General features: G+C 36.5%; 1 protein-coding gene across 5 annotated transcripts in view; it reads left to right on the top strand.

Annotated features, from left to right (window-relative positions):
* TENT2 (terminal nucleotidyltransferase 2) overlaps nucleotides 1-21,126 on the top strand; it is a 45,402-nt gene that overhangs the window by 10,177 nt on the left and 14,099 nt on the right. For 2 of the 5 annotated variants that reach the window (XM_027634798.1, XM_027634799.1), the window contains exons 8-13: nucleotides 1,048-1,117; nucleotides 4,693-4,772; nucleotides 5,765-5,866; nucleotides 7,938-8,066; nucleotides 10,241-10,284; nucleotides 17,416-17,552. In XM_027634798.1, coding sequence (XP_027490599.1) covers nucleotides 1,048-1,117; nucleotides 4,693-4,772; nucleotides 5,765-5,866; nucleotides 7,938-8,066; nucleotides 10,241-10,284; nucleotides 17,416-17,552 — 562 coding nt within the window. The remainder of the gene's footprint in view (nucleotides 1-1,047; nucleotides 1,118-4,692; nucleotides 4,773-5,764; nucleotides 5,867-7,937; nucleotides 8,067-10,240; nucleotides 10,285-17,415; nucleotides 17,553-21,126) is intronic. The other 3 variants (XM_027634800.1, XM_027634804.1, XM_027634803.1) reach the window with 3 other exon arrangements.

The raw sequence follows: 21,126 nt of genomic DNA, 5'->3' as shown, positions 1-21,126 counted from the left end.
ATTCAAGTTGTCCTAGACTTTGCAACAGAAGAACTAAAATGGTTCTTCTTGCCCAAATTTGTAGCATGTAACCTACAGGCTCTACTTTTCTTTCTTCTCCATTACTTTCTTGGGAACATTTTTCATTCAGGTTTGTGGGCAACTGCTAAACATAGGCTGAGGTATCATGAAGTATAGGGAAATCACAACAATGTGATAGAACAGTTTTGGGGAGCTGAGTGCGAAGGGTACTTTTGGTAACACTGTGTGAGTCTGGCAGAGTTTAATATGTGTGGGTTTGGATGGCCTGGCATTGAGCCTACGTGTTGATACTGCGTGGATAATCATCTGAAGTGCCATCCTGTGATTGTGAATTTATTGCATGTTCTATCACTATGAAAGAAAAGGGCGGATACAGCTTATGCCATCTTTGATAGAAAGTGTTGTCCCATTCTACAGTACAACATTCTTGGTATGTAGTTTATTGTTCAAATGAGCAGTTTTCAGAGCAAATTTTAAGTCTATGAGTGAATAGTAGTAAATGAATAATAAAGACAGTTGTATTAATTTTTTGATCATTAAAATACATAATTCCAACTGTAAGCAAATTAGGCACAATTAAAAAGAATGCAGCTGATTGCATGCTGGGTGTTGCTACACTGTAGTTGAGCTTAAGTGTCTACCCATCCTGGTTGGATATGTTCTTACTCCCTTATTTTTGAACCTTAATTATAACTATTCAGGATTTCTATGTTCCATGAAAGCATTGTAGAACTGTATTCATTATGTTCAAATTTTTGGAATATATTTCCCACAGCAAAATCTTCTACTCTAATGTTCTACTTCCTTCTCTAACGTTTAGAGTTATTTTCTTTTCACCCACTCTCCTGTATTTTTGCTGCAGTTGCTAAAGGTTACTTAGTTTAGCACAACCCTTCTGAGAATATATTTGCTAAATTTAACAAGTTACTATTTGTGATAAATCAGTCAATATGACTCCACTTTAGGATATTTTATTAAGATCAGCATCTTACATGAAACTTAATTGCATATTTTTCTCCCTTTCAGCAAGCTACATTGAGCGACCTCAGCTGATTAGAGCAAAAGTGCCAATAGTGAAATTCAGGGATAAAGTCAGGCAAGTATTCTGTTCAACACAATTTTTTAGACTTCGATATGGGAAAGTACTCCATATATGTACTGTCCTTAGTACATATGTACTGAGTCAGTACGCTGTCATGCCTGTTTGTTTGTGTGATGCCTTAGTTGTATTGAGCTTTGTTCAGCTAGCTTGCAGCGGCAATCAGCTCACTTCCTTGATTGCCTGAAACACCTCTTATGGTTGAAATACTGTTTGGTTTCTGTGATGTGAATTAGAAGCAGTACATCACATATTTCCATCAGTTATTTGTGCATAGTGGACTCCAGTTGACAGATGGTTTATAACAGAAAAACAATGGTGGGAAGAAAACTGCTGTGAAAGTTAATTTTGCTTGTTGTGCAAACATAACTGCTAAGCTACTTAAGGACTAATTCATAGTATTTACACTATACAAACAACACTAAAATGAACTTTAGTTTATTGTGATGTTTTCTTGATTAAAAAGGTTTTGTTCATTTTAGAGAGTAAATTCTGTCTTCTAGGGAGATATTCTGTGTTTAAGAATATAGTATTGCATGTTGTATTCACACTATGAGGTAGTAATTTTGTGGCCTTTGTTTAGAAGGGAGAAGTAATTAGAGAGAAGTGGATGTGTTATACGTTGTAGTATTCATTATATATTCATTATAAAGACATGAGAGAATAAGAGGGATGTACTAGGGCAGAGAACGATGTATTTTTTCTTATGTGTAATAAAAGTATCTGATAGAGGGAAAAGTCATGCAAAGCACTGAAATATGTTAACAATATGAGTAGTGTTCAAATCTTCCTATGTTTATTGGCTTAGCTTTGTAGGATTGATGTGTATCAGCTTCATATAGTAACATAGTTTCACTATTTTTGCAAATTGGAACAACTTTCTTCTATCCGTCTTACCCTCTCTATATGTGTCTAAAATTTTACAACCCTGTATCTGTCTCATGAAAACAAGTGAGCCCACTTCTCTGGCATCTCCTTCTAAAAGCATATCCCTTTTTTTAATCACAATATGCCTTTATCAGAGCAGAAACCTTGCCATGGTAAAACTAAATATGGTCATGTTTACAATTTGAACTAATCTATATCGTCCATTTAAACTTTTCTTTCATCTGAGATTATGTAGCACTTGTAGGGATTTTCACTTTATACTGTTTCCTTCATTTACACCTAGTCCCATAGTTACTCCTGTATAGTTGTCTACCTTTTAAAAATTTGAATACTTTTTATTTAGTAATTTTCTCTTCTAACAGTACAGAAGGTTATTTCTCCCATGCTTAAAGTATTATACTTGCCAAGTTAAAATCTGGGTTCTATGGCTTAGCTACATAGAGCAATGCTAGTCTTTTTGTAATACATGAAATGGTAAATTGTTTTTGCAAATATTGAATAAGTTGTGGGATTATAGCAAGAATTTTTTTTCCACTTTAAAATCAGAAAATAAACTTTAAAAAGAAACTTTAAGTATGGAAGTGATTGTATGAGAAGATTGAAGACATTTATAATCCATACTACAGTCACTTTCAAAAAATAGTAAGTAATGATAATTATATGCCTTACAGACATGATTTAAAGAACTCTAAAGCAAAATATAATCTTCTTATACTAGAAGCTGCACATTATATTTTTGCAGAGTTAAAACCAATGCTGTTTGCCGTCTGGTTTCCTGTGTTGCTTTTGTAGAAGAGAGGAGAAGCAGGGAATGACATGACTTTGGGTTGGGGGTTTTTTTGTATGGTGTTTGGTTTTGTTTATTTTCTGTCTTTACAGTTATCTTTTTCTTATATAACCTGTCTTCTCCACCCACGTGTTGTCATTTTATTTAAATATCTGTCTCTTTCTAATCACTTAACATCTTCTGACTTTTGTAGGCTCATATATACACATACACCCACACTCGTTCATTTTTTCACAGAGGTCTTGAAAAATGCATTGGATATTCTGTACCCAGGGCACTAAGATTTTTTTTGCCAAAACTGGAAACTAAACATGACAAGCTTCCTGTGAAAACCAGTTTTCTTGATGCCCAGCTGCTGGGAGAAGATGGTAAATTTCCGTGGGTGGTATCTCTGTATCTGGAGATGCACATTCTAATGTGTTACCAATGGTCCATATATACCTGAAAATGACGTTTTTTAAGTTTGCCGCTTACTTTGTTTTGGTGAATAAGAAAGCGTTCAGTTTGTGTTTGTTCTCCTTTTTCATCTTAAAAGTTGTGGGTTTTTTAGCACTTTAAGAGTTACTATCTTACCTTTTTTTGGGTAGTCTTTCCTAGGAAAGAATTCCAATGCTGTCTGCTTCCCAACAAGCCTGTGGTTTGTTAACAAGATTTTTGTACTACAGAGAATACAAAAACTTCCTCTTCTGCTACGTTTGATGTGCAGTTGACTCTTGTCCTCTCCTTTAGTGCTTTTAAAAGAACTTGAGCCCAACAGTGAAACCTTTTTCAGTTGCCATAACGTCAGCAGCTATTAAATGTGCATTGTAAAGTACACAATAACTGCAATAGAACTTGCTTCAGTTGGTGTCTGGTAAATAGTAATCTTGTCAGTTTGGATTAACTGGAATTACACGTGCCACGTGACATATTTTTTTAATTGTATTTGCACATGCAGTTAATGTTCTTACTGGTGTTTATGCTTAAATTTGCAACTGTCAAGTGGTAGTTCAAGCTTGTTTATTTCCTGTACTGATGTGTACTATATTCTTAAAACATGTAAAAAGTCATACTTGATGTTAATTCATGTTTAAAATTATGTAGTATTTTTGATGCAAATAATGTTTCATATAGCTAAAGGTGTAAAAAACTGCTTGTAGGCATCAAATTAATGTGTTTTACCCAGTTTAATGAATTTCAGGTCCACGTTCCCCTTATGTAAGAAAAACTGAATGAATATTTGGGCAAACATATAGTGACTGATACTTAAGATATATAAAATAGAAATAGCTGTACATAGCAGATGGCTACTCCTTTGTCAACAGTAGGCTCTTCATGTTGCAAGTTAGTGTTGCTGTGGCTTATTGACTTTGAGTTTAATGTCGTTTCTTGAGTACTGTGAGTAGTTGTGCTCCATATGCAGTATGAAATTCAAACTTGGGGATGGGATGTGCTGTAAGTAAAGCTTATTAGTGCTTGTTTGCCTTGTTCTTATTTTCTCTTAACAGAATTAAAGTTATCAAAACTATTTTATTGCAGAACATGCAGTGTTACCTCATACCTGTTTTTATTTCAAAGTCTTAATTATCTCTGACCATCATTAGACTCTTGCCTTTCAACCTCTTAATTCGTGTTATATCATGTAGTGCAAGTCTAATTGGGAGGAAGAGTCTAAATTTGGATCTACATGTATTCTTTGTGTAAAACAACAATTATATTTTTATAACAATGGAATTTCAGTCTGTAAGCAATTCAGATACTATAAACAAAATTGTAGAAATGACAGCATTTAAAGCTCTGAAGAAGGTTTCTAGGATTTTATATTAAAATTACATTTCTCCATATCTGTCACTAAGTAGGTAATAAATGTTCAGAAACTGAATACCATGGTGCTTGATTTTTTTTTTCTTCTTCCCAGTAGCTATGTGGAGTTCGACTTGAATGTAAACAATGTTGTAGGGATAAGAAATACATTCCTTCTGAGAACCTATGCATTCAGTAAGTTTTTGTTGTATTTTCTTATTTCTATAAATTTTTCTTTTTGAGTTTGTATTTTGCCATTGGTATACTATTAAAATTCAGTTTAATATATTATGTTAGTATATATATCATTACCTAGTTAGCTGCATTAGTTAGCTCTAAGTTCTTATTGCTCATTCTAAATATATGAAAAAACATATCAGGTATGTTTTTAATTGAATATTACAATATTCAGAAGATAACAAAGATTTTCCATATTAAGGTCCACGTATCTACTACAAGGGCTGCTTCAAGTATTCTGGAGATAACGAGGTCATTATACTAATGGCTATCTAGGGGTGTAATCTCTAATTTCTTTTATTTCCTTACAGCCACTGACAAGCTGTGTGGCTGATAGCTAGCTGTGTCTTTATGCTGTTAGAGTCTTTTCTTGGAAAATCCAAAATACTGCTTCAGTGTTTATACAAACCCCAAATCAAAACTGGCTTGTGTCTCCTCAGGTGTTTGCATTTTAGGGAGAGACTGTGAAACAGACTTCTGAGAGGGAGGTAATATGAACAGCACTCTCAGTGCTGTACCAAAGTTTTCTCACTCAGCATCACAATGTCATTTGACAGATAAGTACATAAAGAGTGTACCTCAGGCTATTTCTTCTAGGGCATTTGCATTTGTTCCTTTACCACATTCTTCAGTTCTTGCATAAAGGAATTCCTTTCTATTTAGGCTACAAATGTGTCAATAGAAGCTACCTTTACTAGTTAATTTTTACTAATATTTTAGTCAGAGTAGTTTGTGTTCCATATTCATGTTACTAGGAGAGTCTACAACTTGTCCTGGATCAGTTGGTTAACTGTGACTTCTTCGTATGTCCGGGAAGATGTATGACTGGAGAAGGATCTCCTTCCAAGCTTAAAAAAATTAGGAAATAATCATTGTCATTCATGTCTGTGGGTGAGGGGTCAGTTCACCAAGTCTAATGTGGATATATTTGTTTCTACCTTCTGCCACAGATTTCCCTTATTCCTTTCAGGAAATCACTGCAAGGCAGATGAGTCTAGATGGGAAAAGAGCAGTGGAAGGGGTCCTAGTATCCCACCTTGGTGCCCACTTTTGTAAGGCCAGCAAAATTAACTTCATGCCTCCTAATGAAGGATAAATACTGTTATTTTCTTGAGGTCAAGGAGTGAGTTAATAGCTAAGGGAGACTTATGATTGAAAATATCTCCTTGTTGTGCTGGACCTTCCTAAATAGACAAACTATATCAAGCATACAGCTTGTCTGTCTTGTCTTCCTTGGATCCGAAAACCCTCAGGTGATGTAAGGCAAACAAAACTAAATGGAAACTTTTATCAAACTGTCTCTTTTGCAGTCATATCAGCAAGGGTGGATAGTGTTAGAAGTGTTATCCTGGTCACTTAAGTGTGTAGTTGAAGGGTGTTACCCTGCATGGGAGAAAAAAAGATCAAATTACCTCTAATGTGGAAGGTGTATTGGTCTCTCTGTTGCATTAGAATGAAGTAGATGCTCAGGCAAAAAGGGGACAGTTAATCAATGTAATGAAAAACCCAAAACTCTGAAATATTTCTGTGGGTGTTTTTTTGTCTTTTTTGAAGTTAGCCTTTCTCTGTTGGTGCATGGGTGCTGTAGAAAACGTCAGAGATGATGATGCGAGATGAGTGAAGCAGAATGTCCACAGAAAATGTAGGTAGATTAGGCAGACCTAGAAACTGAAGTCTATGCTGTCGTGTTACCAGTGGTTTGCCAAAGGAGACATGTCTGCAATTAAGTCAGCAATTGTTGCTAGGTATTTTTCAATTAGTGGAAGCTAGACTTTTTAACTTTGAGCAAATGACATCAGTGAGCGTTTTCTTGAGGGGTTACCTTGTATCAGAGTATCAGAGAAAGTTTACCAGCCATATTGCACACTGACTTTGTTATATACTAATTACAGGCACTAGCAGACAGAAAAAAATATATCAGAATGAGGTCAGCTGAAAAGAAATCTATGACACACACAGTAAAGAATCACGTTTGGAATTGGAGCTTATTTGCATTTTTCTCTCATGGAAAAATCCTATTTCAGTTAATGCATGTTCATATGGTGTTTGTGAAGTAATTCTTTGCATCTCATAGTTAGTGTGCTAATAGTTACATTTTTTTATTTCAACCATGGGTGAACAATGTTGGGAATAAGGTGACTGGTGCTAAGGAGTTTTGTTGTTTCCAAGAGGTCTTCCAGACCTAGGATGTTGATTCTGAGAAGAAGAGTGGCATTTAGGTGGGCATAGGTGCTGAAGCAACTGATGCAGTTGTTGGATGTCTTTTGTCCTCCAGTCCTGATGTGCAGAGTACAAAACCTTGCATAATGATGTCAGGTTATAAAAGATACTCCAGAACATACAAGTATTCAAGGCCATTGTAAGGCACTTGACTGAGTTGATGATCTGCTTCCACGTATCTGCAAATAATAAATTAAGTATGCTGCCGGGTCCCTAGAATTTTGTGGTGAGTGATACCTCCCTACTACAGATATACTACCTTAATTAGAAGATATTAATATTCCCCAGAAATTTGGAAGATCGTACCTAGAATATGACTGTATTTATGTCATTCCTCATGAAATGGATATGTCTTGATTTAAAGAGGTATTTTGTCTAACATCTCATCTACATAAAAAGCTTTTGAGGACAAGGCAAAATTAAAATTTATGTTTGTATGCATAGGTTACTGCCTTATGGATCCTGAGGTAAACTTAAGAATGAGGTTTGTGTCCTCCAACAAGGAGAATTCTTTTCCCTGCCCTCAATGAAAAATAACTTAGGGTCTATCCTGTCAGCAAGTTAATTCAGGGAAAATTATTATAAGGAACTGGAGAGAGCTTTGAAGTCAAATGTGACACTACTGTATTGACTGATCTATCCAGTTTTGTCTTACCTGCAAATTTCCTGACATACCCATTTATTATGATCTTATTACTCAAAAGACTCTTTTCAAATGCAAATACTTGGTTCTGATTTTTACAGGACGGATAGTAGTTGTAGAATAACTAAGTAAATTCTATAAAATGCTTCTGAAAGGTAACCTTAGAATACAAAAAATATGTTGATTAAGTAGGAACAAATGTTGAATAATTGCTGTATAGTTAAATATACTTTTTTTAGATGTACTTATTTTACTTGCAGTTGAGAATCGAGTTCGTCCATTAGTACTGGTTATTAAGAAGTGGGCAAGTTTTCATGAGATAAATGATGCCAGTCGTGGTACTTTAAACAGCTACAGTCTTGTGCTGATGGTTTTGCACTATTTACAGAGTAAGTATTTTTTTCCATGTTGAAACTGCCTCTTTTGAGTTCATATCTGTGTAGTTTTCCTGTTTAATAAAATCAAACACAGTAATCATCTTCCACAAAAAAGGTTTGAAAGGAAGAATTTTGAAAGTAAGTAATTTTGAAAGATTTGAAGTGCATTTACTCTATTTCCTTAGTGCTGCATTTGTCTTTTAACAAGTGGACCTCTTCTCTGGAAGCAGAGCTACCAGCTTTACAAAGGTTTAAAAAATTTAAATAAATGTACCTGCAGGACACTGCGTAGCTATAAGCACTAGTTAACAAAAATGCATGAGGACAGTAGCTATAATCATGTGTGGCAGCTGGCGTAGCTCTCTAGGGAAGGGGAAAAAAGGTTCAGATAATCCTTTTCATGCAAAAGTGTGATCCATCAGCTGTCTGGGGAGGATCAGAAGTCTACAAACCAAAGAGGAGCCTTTTACCTGTGATTCATCAGCCTTTTCTGCAGAAAAAAAACCACCTGAGATGTGGGTCTGTACATGTAACTAGCACCATCTCTTTAGGTTCTGATGTTTTATTCATGAAGATTTTAAAGGTTTTTTTTTTCCTGCTACATGCATGTAATTCTCCTGGAAGTAGCCTGTATCCTAGAACTTCTAACAGTGTTTTTGTTCATGTTACTGGAGAGGGAACAAACTGAAGGCTTTCTTTTGCAATAAATAGTGGCCCTGTCTTCACTAGGCAGATTTCTTTCCTGTATTACTTAATTAATTTCCACAGTCTTATACTCCTGTGGATGTCTTCATACACAAGTTTAGTGTGGCTTCAGTTTATTTTATAGATACGTCAGTATCTTGTACATGAACTTTCTTCCAGATAACAGGTCTAACTAACTTGTACAATAAGAAAACAGAACTCATATGGCAAATGTTAGTGATAAGTGGTAGCTTTAGGGGAAAAGTCCATCCTCTTAGTAAAGCATGCAGGCCCAGATACAATATCTTGATTGCTTGTATTGCTTAGATTTTGTTACCTTTTGTTTTAGTGGGGCAGAGGACTGGAAATTATCCAAAATATTGCAGAACTATGAGCTGTTGCGTATTTCTAAACACTCGCAAATAAAATAAAAATATTATTAAAGAAGCTGTGATCATTGTCTTAGCAGACCTGGTAGGTATATTATACTCTTTGAAGATACTCGAAACATATTCTGAGAATTCTGCTGTTCTGATTCTTAGTCCCTATGGAAAAAGGATTCTGTATCATCTCTTCCCCTGTGAGAGCCTGTTAGAAGGGTGAACTAAGTCCCAAGTCCAGTGTACTGAATTTAGTTATTATTCTCCCTAGTGAATGATGTAGACCAGTTGTTTAAAAAAACATGCTGAAGAGATGATGTTAAAGCTTTAGTCTGAGGAGTGCTCTAGTAATTTGGTAGCTGCTCTGAGGTTTGACTGGCATGTCAGTAGTTTTGGATTTTAGTTTATCATCTAATCTGACTGACAAGTTTTCTCCTTCTTTTTTATGTTGTGCAAGAGATGGTCTCCCAATCCATGATTTTCGTAAAAAATGGCAAATGTTTAATTCATTTTGTGTTTTTATCGTTAATGACTGCCTGATTGTTATAACATGTTTGCCATTTAGTAGATCAGCTAACAATATTAGACTGTATTTATGTATTTTGTAGGGATTTTGTAACAATGCCTAGTAAATGTGTTGGGTATTTTTTCTTTAGGTTACTTTTGGAGGTTCAGTATATGATACTTTGCAGCTGAAAAATATGTGCTTTTGTAGTATCTGTAGACTTATGCTATGATGGAATCATATGTATTAGACGTAGGGAAAAAGAAAGAGTGACTCTCTAATTTTTTCTTGATGTTTTTATAGCCATGAATTAATATAAATTTGAGAAATGAAGTTGTACCCAGCTGCTGTAGAATTTTTCATGCCTTCTGTATATAGAAGTATCTTGATAACAGCTTCCCTTAGCTGAATAAACTTCTTATAGTACTATATAGTGGGAAATATAGTAATAGAAATGTTTGCTGAATAACTTCTACTTTAAAAAAGACATGAAAGTGAAGTTCTTGATAGATGTTTTTAAGACAAAATTTCAACTCAACCCTGCAGTGTACTTGATATGATAATGCTTCCTGTGAATTATGTGAATCACAGCAACTTCAAACTTCTCTTTCTTATAGCCCTACCTGAACCCATCCTTCCATCCCTGCAGAAAAATTACCCGGTAAGTGCTTCTTATGGTTTTACTACATAATATATGTGTATGACCTTGCTTATCTAAATATATAATTTCTTAACTGTCTCTAAGTCTGTAAATCTGGTCATTGATCTGCTAAACATAAGTGTGAAAGAGGTTATTTGCTGCTTTTGATAATTTCTGTAGTGAAAATTCTGTTATGTATGAGAAGATTTCACACACAGGTAGAAACAAGTGCTGATGAAAACCGCTGACTTAATTCCCTTTATGCTGGCCTGAAAATATCCCTGTGTCAGTTGTAACTTTCCGGATCCTATCTTTAATATGTTACGTTTTCATCCAACTCTGGTGTTTCAGAATTCCATACCCTCCCACAGATGTTGAGTTGCCTGATATTTCTGTGTGCAGAGTGAGTGATAAATATCTACTAAGCAAACTTTTGTGACATCACAAAATTTGGCTTCAGTCCAACAAAAAAACACCTTTTTGGGACTTTGTATCCAGATCATACATCCATATCTGTTGTATCCAGATCATACTCCGTTCACTTCCAGTGAATTCTGTGAATCAATATGCTTTGATCCCTCCGGAATTAGGACTGTTATTAATGAGATTTAATCTGAGGAAGATGATCTAGAAGTAAGATCTACCCTCCTAAATATTTCCCAGCTCTATTGATGAATAGTTCTATGCTATAACTTATTTACTGAAGTTCCTTGCTTTCTTCCTCCTTACTTTTCCTCTCGTGTCACTTTTTAATTTTTTTTTTATTCGTAGTTCACATAGTTTGATGTCCCTGTCCCTGTATGTTTCTGTAATTTGTTGCTGACAGTTGTGCTGAGGTAGTATCAGAAAGCCATTCTATCTTTTGCATATATTTCCTATAATGCTGAAATGGGAATATTTAATAACACTGTACATCAGGGAGAAAATACTGTGGTGTCAACCATTATGGGTAATTAGGGTAATCAAGATGCAGAAGAAAGCTTTGAGTGATAATACACTGCAGTTTTATTTCTGCATTGTGAATCTGCTTAGGCATACCTGTGCTACATTTTTATGGCCTTTTATCTTTTCCTCTGGTTTTTTTATGGTACTATATACCTTCTCATTTCTTCACTGAGAGGGCTGAAAAGCATTTGAAGTTGTCTTTCATTTCTTGTACACTTAGCTTTATCCGATAGGGTTTTGAATTTGTAGGATTGTAAGTTTTGTGTAGCATGTTATTTAAATAAAACTGTTAAGAATTGGTAAATTTTAACTCCTCCAAAATTATAATGCAAAATTATAATTATTTACATTTACGAAATAAATTTATTTACACAGTGTTTGAACTGTGTAAAGGCCTTCAGAGTACTATGCAAACATTAATGCCTTGTATGATTAAAGCAGAAGTATACAATAGCAAAACCTGAAAAATATAATGAATTTGTACTAAAAATATAATGAATTTGTAATGAATTAAACATTTGTACAAGGTTTTATCTTGTGTTATGTGAAAACAGTAAATCACATGCAGGTACCTGTGTTTTGAGAACACAGCTAGAAGAATTGGCTTTTTACCCTGTTCTGATGTAGAGGTTTTTTTTATTTTTCGTTCTTTTTAGTTATCTTGCCTTTAGAGAATGATTGGATTACCTTTGGAGAATTCTAGGATTGCTAACAAAATTAAAATAATATTTTATACTTGTTTACTATAAACACAAATTTGCAAATGTATCTTTGGTCTACTGTTTCCATTAGGAATATAATTATAGTTAAGTGTTTAAAAATTGAAAGTTAAAATTTCTGAATGCTGGTATTTCAGAGAAATTTAAAATTAAAAATACAGCAACACAAATTTGGTCTTGTACCTTGCAGTAATAATTTCAAAGCATAGGCAAATGTCAGTATCGAAAGAAACCATATGTTTTTCTTGTGGTTGTAGCTGGTCAAAGCTCTGTCTCCATACTAACGCTACACATAAATACTACATCTCCCCTACAGACATCTACCTACAGTTTTTCAAAATCAAATCTGCAGCCTGAAAATACTTTTGTGCTCTGTTTTACATTGTTGGTACCATATAAGAGAGACATGCTTTTATTGAGGAGGAGACAAAAGGCAGATTCCATGTCTCAGTATATCCCTGCTGCAAATGTGAAGGGTTGAGAAGTCCTGGAAAGCCACCAGGTTTGCCCACTAGTGCGTTCTGTTGTCGTGGGTGAGCCTCCAGCTGGTACCAAGCTGACATGTTTTACAACCTCTTGTTTAGAGTGGGTATTGGACCATATCAGATGTGGGGTTGTATTCTGGGGCTTCCTGCCCTCACTATCCAGATCAGGTAGATCATAGTAGCCCACAAAACGTGCTGATCAGTTCTGAAGTCTATGTAGAACTTGCCTTCAAGTCAGGACTTTACAGATGAGCTCTGGAGAACCTGTAATGGCTCAGGCCACTACACCTGGTGCACATTGCTGCCACTGGCAGTCAGAAGGTAACTTGTACCTGAGCCCCCAGCGTTCAAGCAGCCTTAAGTGTTCAAGTGTATTACCTTAAATCAAGATGGAAGCGAGTCTCCGTGAGTGCTGTGGATAGTGAATTTTGTGGACTTTGCATGAGCACACTTTTGTATCTGCTACGTCATCTTCATGTCGTGTCTTAAAACTGTGGAGCAGAAGGTGGGGTGGTGCTCAATGTAGAAGTCAGTCCTTGGACAGACACAGTTTGCTTCACATGTTGAGTTGCACTTTTAAAAAGTAAAAACATGACTTAAATATTCATTTGTAAGACTGGTGAAGGGTATTTTATGTGTGTGAATATAAAAAATGGCAAGACGCTATGCTGATGCTACAACTGTAAACTTTTTGGAAGAATCCTGTACATTTAGAGTTAAACACACTATACATTAAGACACTCAAATATAATTTTTTTTTTATGTACACTTGTCTTCCTTTCCAATATGTAAGGTGGAATGAGTGTACTTGTAAACATTATGTAGCTTGAACATGAAACATGTTGCTCAATACTGGTGTTTCTTGAGAAATCAGCCAACCAAGGTAAAGATTAGAGATCTAGCAAAAAAGGAAAAGGACTTTGGGGTCCCTTTTTCTGAAGTATCTGGAAATAATGGATAGCTCATTTATATTTACTCCGTCAGATCCTGAATTTCCTTTCTGTCTCTTAAGGTGGCTTGAGGCAAAGACACAGTAAGTGTATTAGGGACTAATTTTAATAGAAGTTGGATCTTTTGCCTTTTAGTGCAGTTAAAAAGAGAAAACTTACAGGGATTGCCTACTTGAAACTAAGCTAATTTGAAGGATGGTTTGTAAATCCATTTTATTAGACAAGCTCCTTGTGGTAGTTTGGGCTAGGCCTTCCTTGGTGACCAGTTTGTAGCCAAGGAAGGGTCTAGATTTACCCAGTATTCCCTACGATTTTTACGTAAACCAGATTATAAGAAGAAAGGAGGAAAGGCCTTCGTTCTCTTTCCTTCCGGTGGCTTGGAGGTGCAGGTTCCCTGCTGTTGAGTCTGCCGTGTTGGGGAGCGAGGCCTGGTAAGGCCTTGTCGACCTTGGGAGGTGGAGGTTGCCGGCGATCGTCCCGGAGCGACTCTCGGTTGTCCCAAGGAGAGTGGTGGGATATTTCTTTGCTAACTCTTTAGTTACTAGATCTCGGGCTACTGATTGGGATATATATATATATATATTATTTTGGTTTTGTTCCCTTTCCCTTCCCCCTTCCCTTTCCCTTGTGAAATTGTATATATTTCAATTGTATATAACTGTAATATAGGTGTAAATATATTTATATATATCACTTTAGCTGTCTCTCTCTCGTTTCGGGTTTTCTTAGTTGTCTTTTCTCCCTCTTCTCCCCGAGGTTTTAGGTGGGGGGACAACGACTTCTTGTGGTAAGGTTTGGAGACTTGGCAGGGAGCCAGCTTCAAACCATATCACTCCTTTATGTGCAGAATCTACCTTGTTGTGTTTAGCTAGTTATTCCCTGAGTCCCCCTAACAGGAAGGCAAATACTGTTATCCCTGTTTTACAACAGGTGAATGGAGATGAGTTGAGGGTAGTGGATTTTCATGGGTTGTCTGTGGCAAAGCAGAAAAATGAGTCTATGTATCCTGTGGCTGGTCTGACCTCTTGTTCACTGCGCACTGAGTGATTGCTTTGTTAAGAAATTATGTTAAAAAAATTACATTGTTGGTTATTGATATATTGAATGTTGTTGTTTCTTGACAGAAGTTTTCATTACATCTTCCATATACTGAATTTTAAGTAATAACTAATTTGGTTTTACATGTAAGACTTTATAATATGGTAATGGCTACTTCTTCCATAAAAAAATTTCTGTATTTCAGAAAGATGAAACACTGTTTTTTGCCTTTATGTGTGGTGATCAGCAACTGACAGTGCTTAAAAAATAAATTTGCTAACAGTATCACAAGGATGTTATTAATGCTTTGCTTTAGTTAGTGTTAAAAAACCTTACTTTCTTCCAGAAAATTAATTTCAGTCATGCCTTCTTTTTTGCAATACTTAGTTGCCTTTTTAAGAGTAATTTTCATAGAGATGTAACCAGTAAACCAAGTGGAAATGGGAATTATTTATAGAACTAGGTGGTTGGGTTTTTTAATGGTTAGCTGCTATAGACCATAACTTGCCTTTTTACTGGAGCACTTATATAGAATAATACAGGTGTATTTTTTGAAGGCAAATGCCTTTCTGAGTGAGGAAAACTTTGATTTGTCTGAAATCTTATTGCCAGCTTTTTAGCTGCTCAGGTTGCCAGCCTCACTGTGCTGGCAGAATTTTCCTGCAGTTGAGAAGTTCTTGGGCATTTAAATATTCAAAGCTTAAAAAAGTTAATCTTGTTCTCCTTTTCAAAGATGTCTGCTGCCTCCAAACATTTACTTACTGGTCTTAGTAGACATCTGTTGTAGTAATTTCATTACATTTCTGTTTTGTATTGTTTGGAGGTCATCATCCCTTGTTTTTCCTTTTGCCTCCTCCCTTGTATGTTCTTCTTGAGCTGGTATGCTGCTACTTCTGAATTCAACTGTTGTGACTCTCTGTAACTTTCTGTGGGAATGGGCAAGGAGTAACTTTCACTCTAGTACCTTTCTGATTAACTTTAGAGTTAAAACTGTATATACTGTATGACATAGGAACAGCTGTTCCCTTTCTACATCTTTGTGTGCTGCGTATCTGCTTTTTATGTCTCTGTGTCTCCATTGTTTTGGTGTCTTCTGATGAATTATAAGCTGTTAAATTCTGAGCTCTGCTAACTGTGTTTTCTACGTATGTTTGATATGTAAAGTTGTATCATGTGAGATCAACACTTGAAATTTTTTCATTGCTAGAAGAATGGGTTTTTTTCCCTGAAGATACTGCACAAGGTTCCAGGAAGTTTTGCTAGAATTGGCAGAAGAGGACAGAAGTCCCAGACTTTTCAGTCCTACTGGTTTTGATCACTAACTGTGCTCTGGATCCCTTTCCCCACCCACGACATGACACGGCCCAGTTCTAGTTCCGTTTCCATCTGAAGAACCATTGCAACGCCTTGAAGGATGGGGAAAGGGAACTCCAGGGGTTTCTCAGGGATTTCTTCTGGCCCTGAGCCTGGAGGGGAGAGGTGTTCCCCCTTCCCCCCAACCCCCCCACCCCCCACCCCCCGCATGTGGCCCCATGGCTGGCAGGGAGACAGGATACCGGGTGTGGAGAGGAGGCAAGAGAGAGCTTTATTGTGGGGGATGTTACATTTATAGGGTTTAGGAGGATTCACAGAGTAACCAATTAGAAGTCTCAAGGGGCTTACAGGAACACCCAATCACAGGAAGAGGTTAACAAAGGCCAATGGGAAACACCTCAGGACACCTTCCCAGGACATTCCTGCATGGATAACAAGGGGGTTATGCAGGACATTCCTACATGGATAACATGGGGGATGCTGGGAAGAAGAAGCATGTGTTTGCAAGGAGACCACCAAAAGCCATTTTAAGACATGTTTAAACAACAGTTTTCCCATATAATGCAGGTTTAGTGCCACACTGTGCTTTTCTCAGAGGAAGAGCTACCAGCTGTGGACATGGAAATAGCATTACAGTGTGTAGTACTTCTAGTGCTATTCTAGTGCTATAAAGTTTGAGTCATGCCTGATACTACTCTTTAAAATAACAAATGAATGGGAGGAGAGGGGAGATACAGTAATGAGTGAATAAGTCTCTAAATTTACATAAATGTGTTCCTTTATTTGAAGGAAGCTTGCTCTTGTGTATCTTGGGTTAATTTTCAGTAAAATACACAACATTGCTGTAAAATAGTGTTAAAACCTGGTATTACCAGGTTATAAAAATGTTTATCGGGAAGATATGTTTTCCTCCATGTATTCCAGTCTATCATGATAACCTAAAGGATGCAATGGACACTGAAACAGTAGAGCAGAGCTAAACCCATGTTAATTTAGCCTTGTATAGATTCCTTTTTAAGCTGGCAATAGTGATTTCTTTTCATAGCAAATCTGACTTTTTCTTACCCCCATCATGCCCACCCCCTTCCCTCTGAAGAAAAGCATACTTCAGCTGAAGTCCTGCATTCTGTGTATTCAGGGTTTTTGTATAACTGCACTGTTGTTGGTTTTTTTTTTATTTATTCAGATAGCTTGGCTAGAGGAAGTGTGACTGCAGTCTTTGAACTCATTATGTGGGAGGATGCAGATTCATTTTATTGCCAGTGGGGTTCATATGCCATTTGAACTCTGCTGTGGGAGAAAAGTCAGGCCTTGCTTTGGGATTGTTTCTGTACCATAGGTGTTCAAAATTGGCAATGGATGCATTAGTTTTACTTACCTTATCTCAATTCAACTGCAGCCAGCTCAGTGCAGTTCAAAGATTCTCCCATGTTAAAGTTCTTTAGTAAACAGAAGTCAAGAGGTGGTCTCACACACTCCTGTGCAAGATGATTCTACCTGAGTTCAGAGAGAGTAACTAGTATCAAGAGAGGAGCGGAAGAGAAATAGTTGTTGGCTTGTAAATTGTCCTTGAACTTCTAACAAGCAAATGATAAGCAGCTTTCTTATTGGGAAAAATATATTCATCTTGTTTAAGGCTCTCTTTGTTTGTGTGTGTAGTATATACATATATATATATACACTCTGATTTTTTTTTGACAGGAATGTTTTGATCCTACTATGCAGTTGCATCTTGTTCATCAAGCTCCATGTACCATTCCTCCTTACATCTCAAAAAATGGATCAAGTCTTGGAGATTTGCTAATAGGCTTCTTCAAATATTATGCCACAGAATTTGAGTAAGTAATAAGCTTGTCTCTGTGGTTTGGAATATGCAAAACTTTGATTCCTTCTATTCAGTATAGCAACACTTTCTAATGCTTGAAGAGAAAGAATTGCAGTAATGAAGGAATGGTAATTGACAGGGAGGAAAAGGGTGAGAAGGCTAAATGACATTAGGAATGTTGATAAAGTATCTGACATCTTCTACTTAGCCAGGCATTCTGTCCTGCGAAATAGGTGCCGAAAGCTAGAGACTGTTGTCCTTTAAAAATTGCTAGGGTTTGTTATATTACGCTATAGTATAATGTTTCTCCTGAGTACCTGTCTTTTCAGCTGGCAAGGTGATGTTTGGTAAAGAGGCAAATGGGAAGACACTGCTGAAGGATAACCTCAGGTTCCTGATTTATGTTGAGCACTAGATGAATCCTTTACTACTTGACTGAACAACAAGCTCTTAATCTTCTCATATATGAAAGTAAATGTATTTTCCAATAAGGAAGAATTTTCTGATTTGCCTGGGCAAAGTAATAGAGATGATCTTGTCTAAATTCAGGAAAAATGCGTAATTTGACTTTTCTGGTTTGAGCACTTGTGAACATAGTCAGAACCAGACTTCTGCCTAGTTGGTGGTTGGTCCAGAAAGACTTTGGTTTTGTCTGCTGTTAGACAGGATATGCTGTTAACATATGTGAAGACTTCTGCAATATCGGTACTTGAAGTGATGGTAATCCCTAAATATTATTTTTTGTGATGTTCATAAATCAGGAAAAAATGTTACCTAAATTTAATCACACAGGTGAACTGGTTAAAACAAGGTTTGAAAAAGTAACATTGAAGACAGGATACTTGCTGATGTCAAAGGAAGAAAATGTTTTTAAAAAACAACTGGAAAAAAAGAATATCTGGCTGGTTTTTCCACTGTCCAGTATCTGTTAAGTATTTAAACATTTGACTCATGATATTCTGTTAAAAAAAAAAAAGGGCGCAAAAAACCTCCTGTAAAAATAGCCATTAGAATTCCTCTGTTGAAAATGTTACATAGCTGAGAAATCATTTGAGGAAATGATGCGCTTAGTGCAGCAGTTTTTTTTAACTCTTTCTGCTACAGAATTAAAACTTAGCCAGGTGTACTGTTTAATTGACCATCTGTGTATCCCTGACAACTATAAATCATTTTTGAAAGGAATAGGATTGGTGTCTTGAAAGTAGTAAATTTCCGTATAGTTTCTTAAAACCTGGTAATTGCCCGGAGAAGACAAATTAGTGCCCATAGGGAGGAACATGATCATGTCTTAAAAGTTTTTAGTGTGTGAGATAGCAGGCCAGTGAGAACCAAAGAACAGTGTCATGCTAGGCACAAATATGTTATCTTTGCTTTGAAGTTGCTGATGGAAACAACAGTACAAGTGAGAATGACGATAAGAGTTAAATACGTAGAATCACAATATACTGAGTTTCTTCATATCTAAACTAAACCTCCCCGACTCAGCTTCATGCCATTACCTCAAGTCCTGTCACTGGTTGTGAGAGTGAAGAGATCGGTACCTGCTCATCCGCTGCCCCTTGTGAGGATGTTGAAGACACTGATGGGGTCTCCCCTCAGTCTTCTCCAGACTGAACGGACCAAGTGACCGCAGCCGCTCCTCATAGGGCTTCCACTCCAGACCCTTGACCATCCTCATGGCCCTCTTTTGGACACTCTCTAATAGCTCAATATCTTTCTTATATTGTGGTGCCCAAAACTGCACACAATACTCAAGGTGAGGCCGCTCCAGTGCAGAGCAGAGCAGGACAATCCCCTCCCTCAGCTGGCTGGTGATGCTTTTCCTGATGCCCCCCAGGACACGGTTGGCCCTCCTGGCTGCCAGGGCACTGCTGACTCATTAAGCTTGTAAATACACATACCACAGGGCTCTCTTAGTTCTGCCTTTCATGGAAGAACTAGTATCTTACTCCAGAATGTGTTGAATATTTTCACTGCTGTAGCTACTAATTTTTTAAGGGTTTGCTTTCCCTGTGAAACATTTACTGGTGTTTTTATGCACTAAAATATTGAGATTATATTTCATATACTGTGACTGTTAAACTGGGCCATATTTCAATGACCTAGCGAGTGAACTTTCACTATTGGGCTGTAATGTGTTTGATGAAAAGATTACTAAAGAGACTAAAATTGCTATTTCAGTTTTCATAAAAGTGATTGTTGTAGGTTTCTGTCTTTTGTAGGAGTAGAATTCACTACCAGGTTTGATACATAGGAACTGTTTTGCTGAATGAATAGTATACAATCAAGAATGATCAGATCATGTGTGAAGACCATCATTTTGAACAGAATGAGTCATTGAAGCCACCTGCCTAGAATGCTTAACTACTCATTTATTTTACATGTATTGGTCAGGAAGGTAGGAGAAGACAGGGATGTATTGTTTTTAACTTCTCCCTCACTCTAGCAAAGGCCATCAGGTATTTAATTTAAAATCTGTAGTTTATTTTACTTTAGGTAGTGCCTAATATTTAAAGGCAGGATGGGCCCAAAGAGTATGGCAAAGGAAGAAACAAAGCCACCTTGTGTGCTGTGCAGCCATGAATAAGTTCATCTCCTTGTGCTGTGGTTTTTTTCCCTTATACTTTTAACATGTTTGATTTATTTAGACTGTAAGATGTTTCAGAAAACTGCTTATTGCCATGTATTTATACAGTGCTCTTTCCACAGTTCTGCTTTGGGGCTTTCAGTGTGTCCATAAGAAGTAACTTTTACAATCCTTCATCCCTATCCCCAAAGAAATGTGATTTGGAAATTGCTACATACATTGGACTAACACACTACATATGGCAGATCTTGTTTTGCCTTTATGGTTGTGTAATTATCTTGCCATAAGAGTTCAAGTCTGCATAATGTTTCTTATGATAGAACTGGCTAAAAGCATGCTTGTGACTCCATTATTACTCTAATATTTAAAATTGTCAAAGGTCTGCTGATTATGCAGTGAATGTGATCAAGTAAGAAAATGCATTTAGATGTTGTCCAAAGAAAGTATTTGGAAACTGGTCCATATTTACCAGTCCCTCCAAAGGAGGTGTCTGATTTCATTTCTGCAGCTGTGAGTGAAGGCAGCAGGTTTTCACTTGGATGTCTCTTTTCAAGCTGAGGCCTTGTTCCCTTGAATATGCTGTTAGGTAACCTAGAGTTTGTCCTTTATGACTGCTTCTCTTAAATTTATTGTTGCAAGTTATGTAGCAGTTGTTTAAGATCATTCACTCATTAAGTTGTATTTGACATGACAAAAGATTGGTTACATTTTAATGACAAAATAAAAATTACAGTGAGCAGTTGCTGGCAACTCTTTTCACAGTAGAATTGGTCAAGTAATAAAGGGATCATTTTTAATATCATATTGAATTATATATGCTTGCAATTTTTATCCATCTTAGTGTGTTTATATAAGTGGCTTTGATTTGTAAGAATGCTCTGGAAAAGATAAGCTTTTTATTTTATTTGTAGTGTCATTATACAGACACCTGAAATTGCCTGATCTTTCTTTCAAATACTTGTCTTCCCTCTGAAGATCATGTATCTAATGAAGGCAGTGA

Source organism: Corapipo altera, unplaced genomic scaffold (genome assembly GCF_003945725.1).
Source record: "Corapipo altera isolate COAL_440 unplaced genomic scaffold, ASM394572v1 61411, whole genome shotgun sequence".
NCBI classification, from domain to species: domain Eukaryota; kingdom Metazoa; phylum Chordata; class Aves; order Passeriformes; family Pipridae; genus Corapipo; species Corapipo altera.
This window is presented reverse-complemented; position numbering and strand designations above follow the sequence as displayed.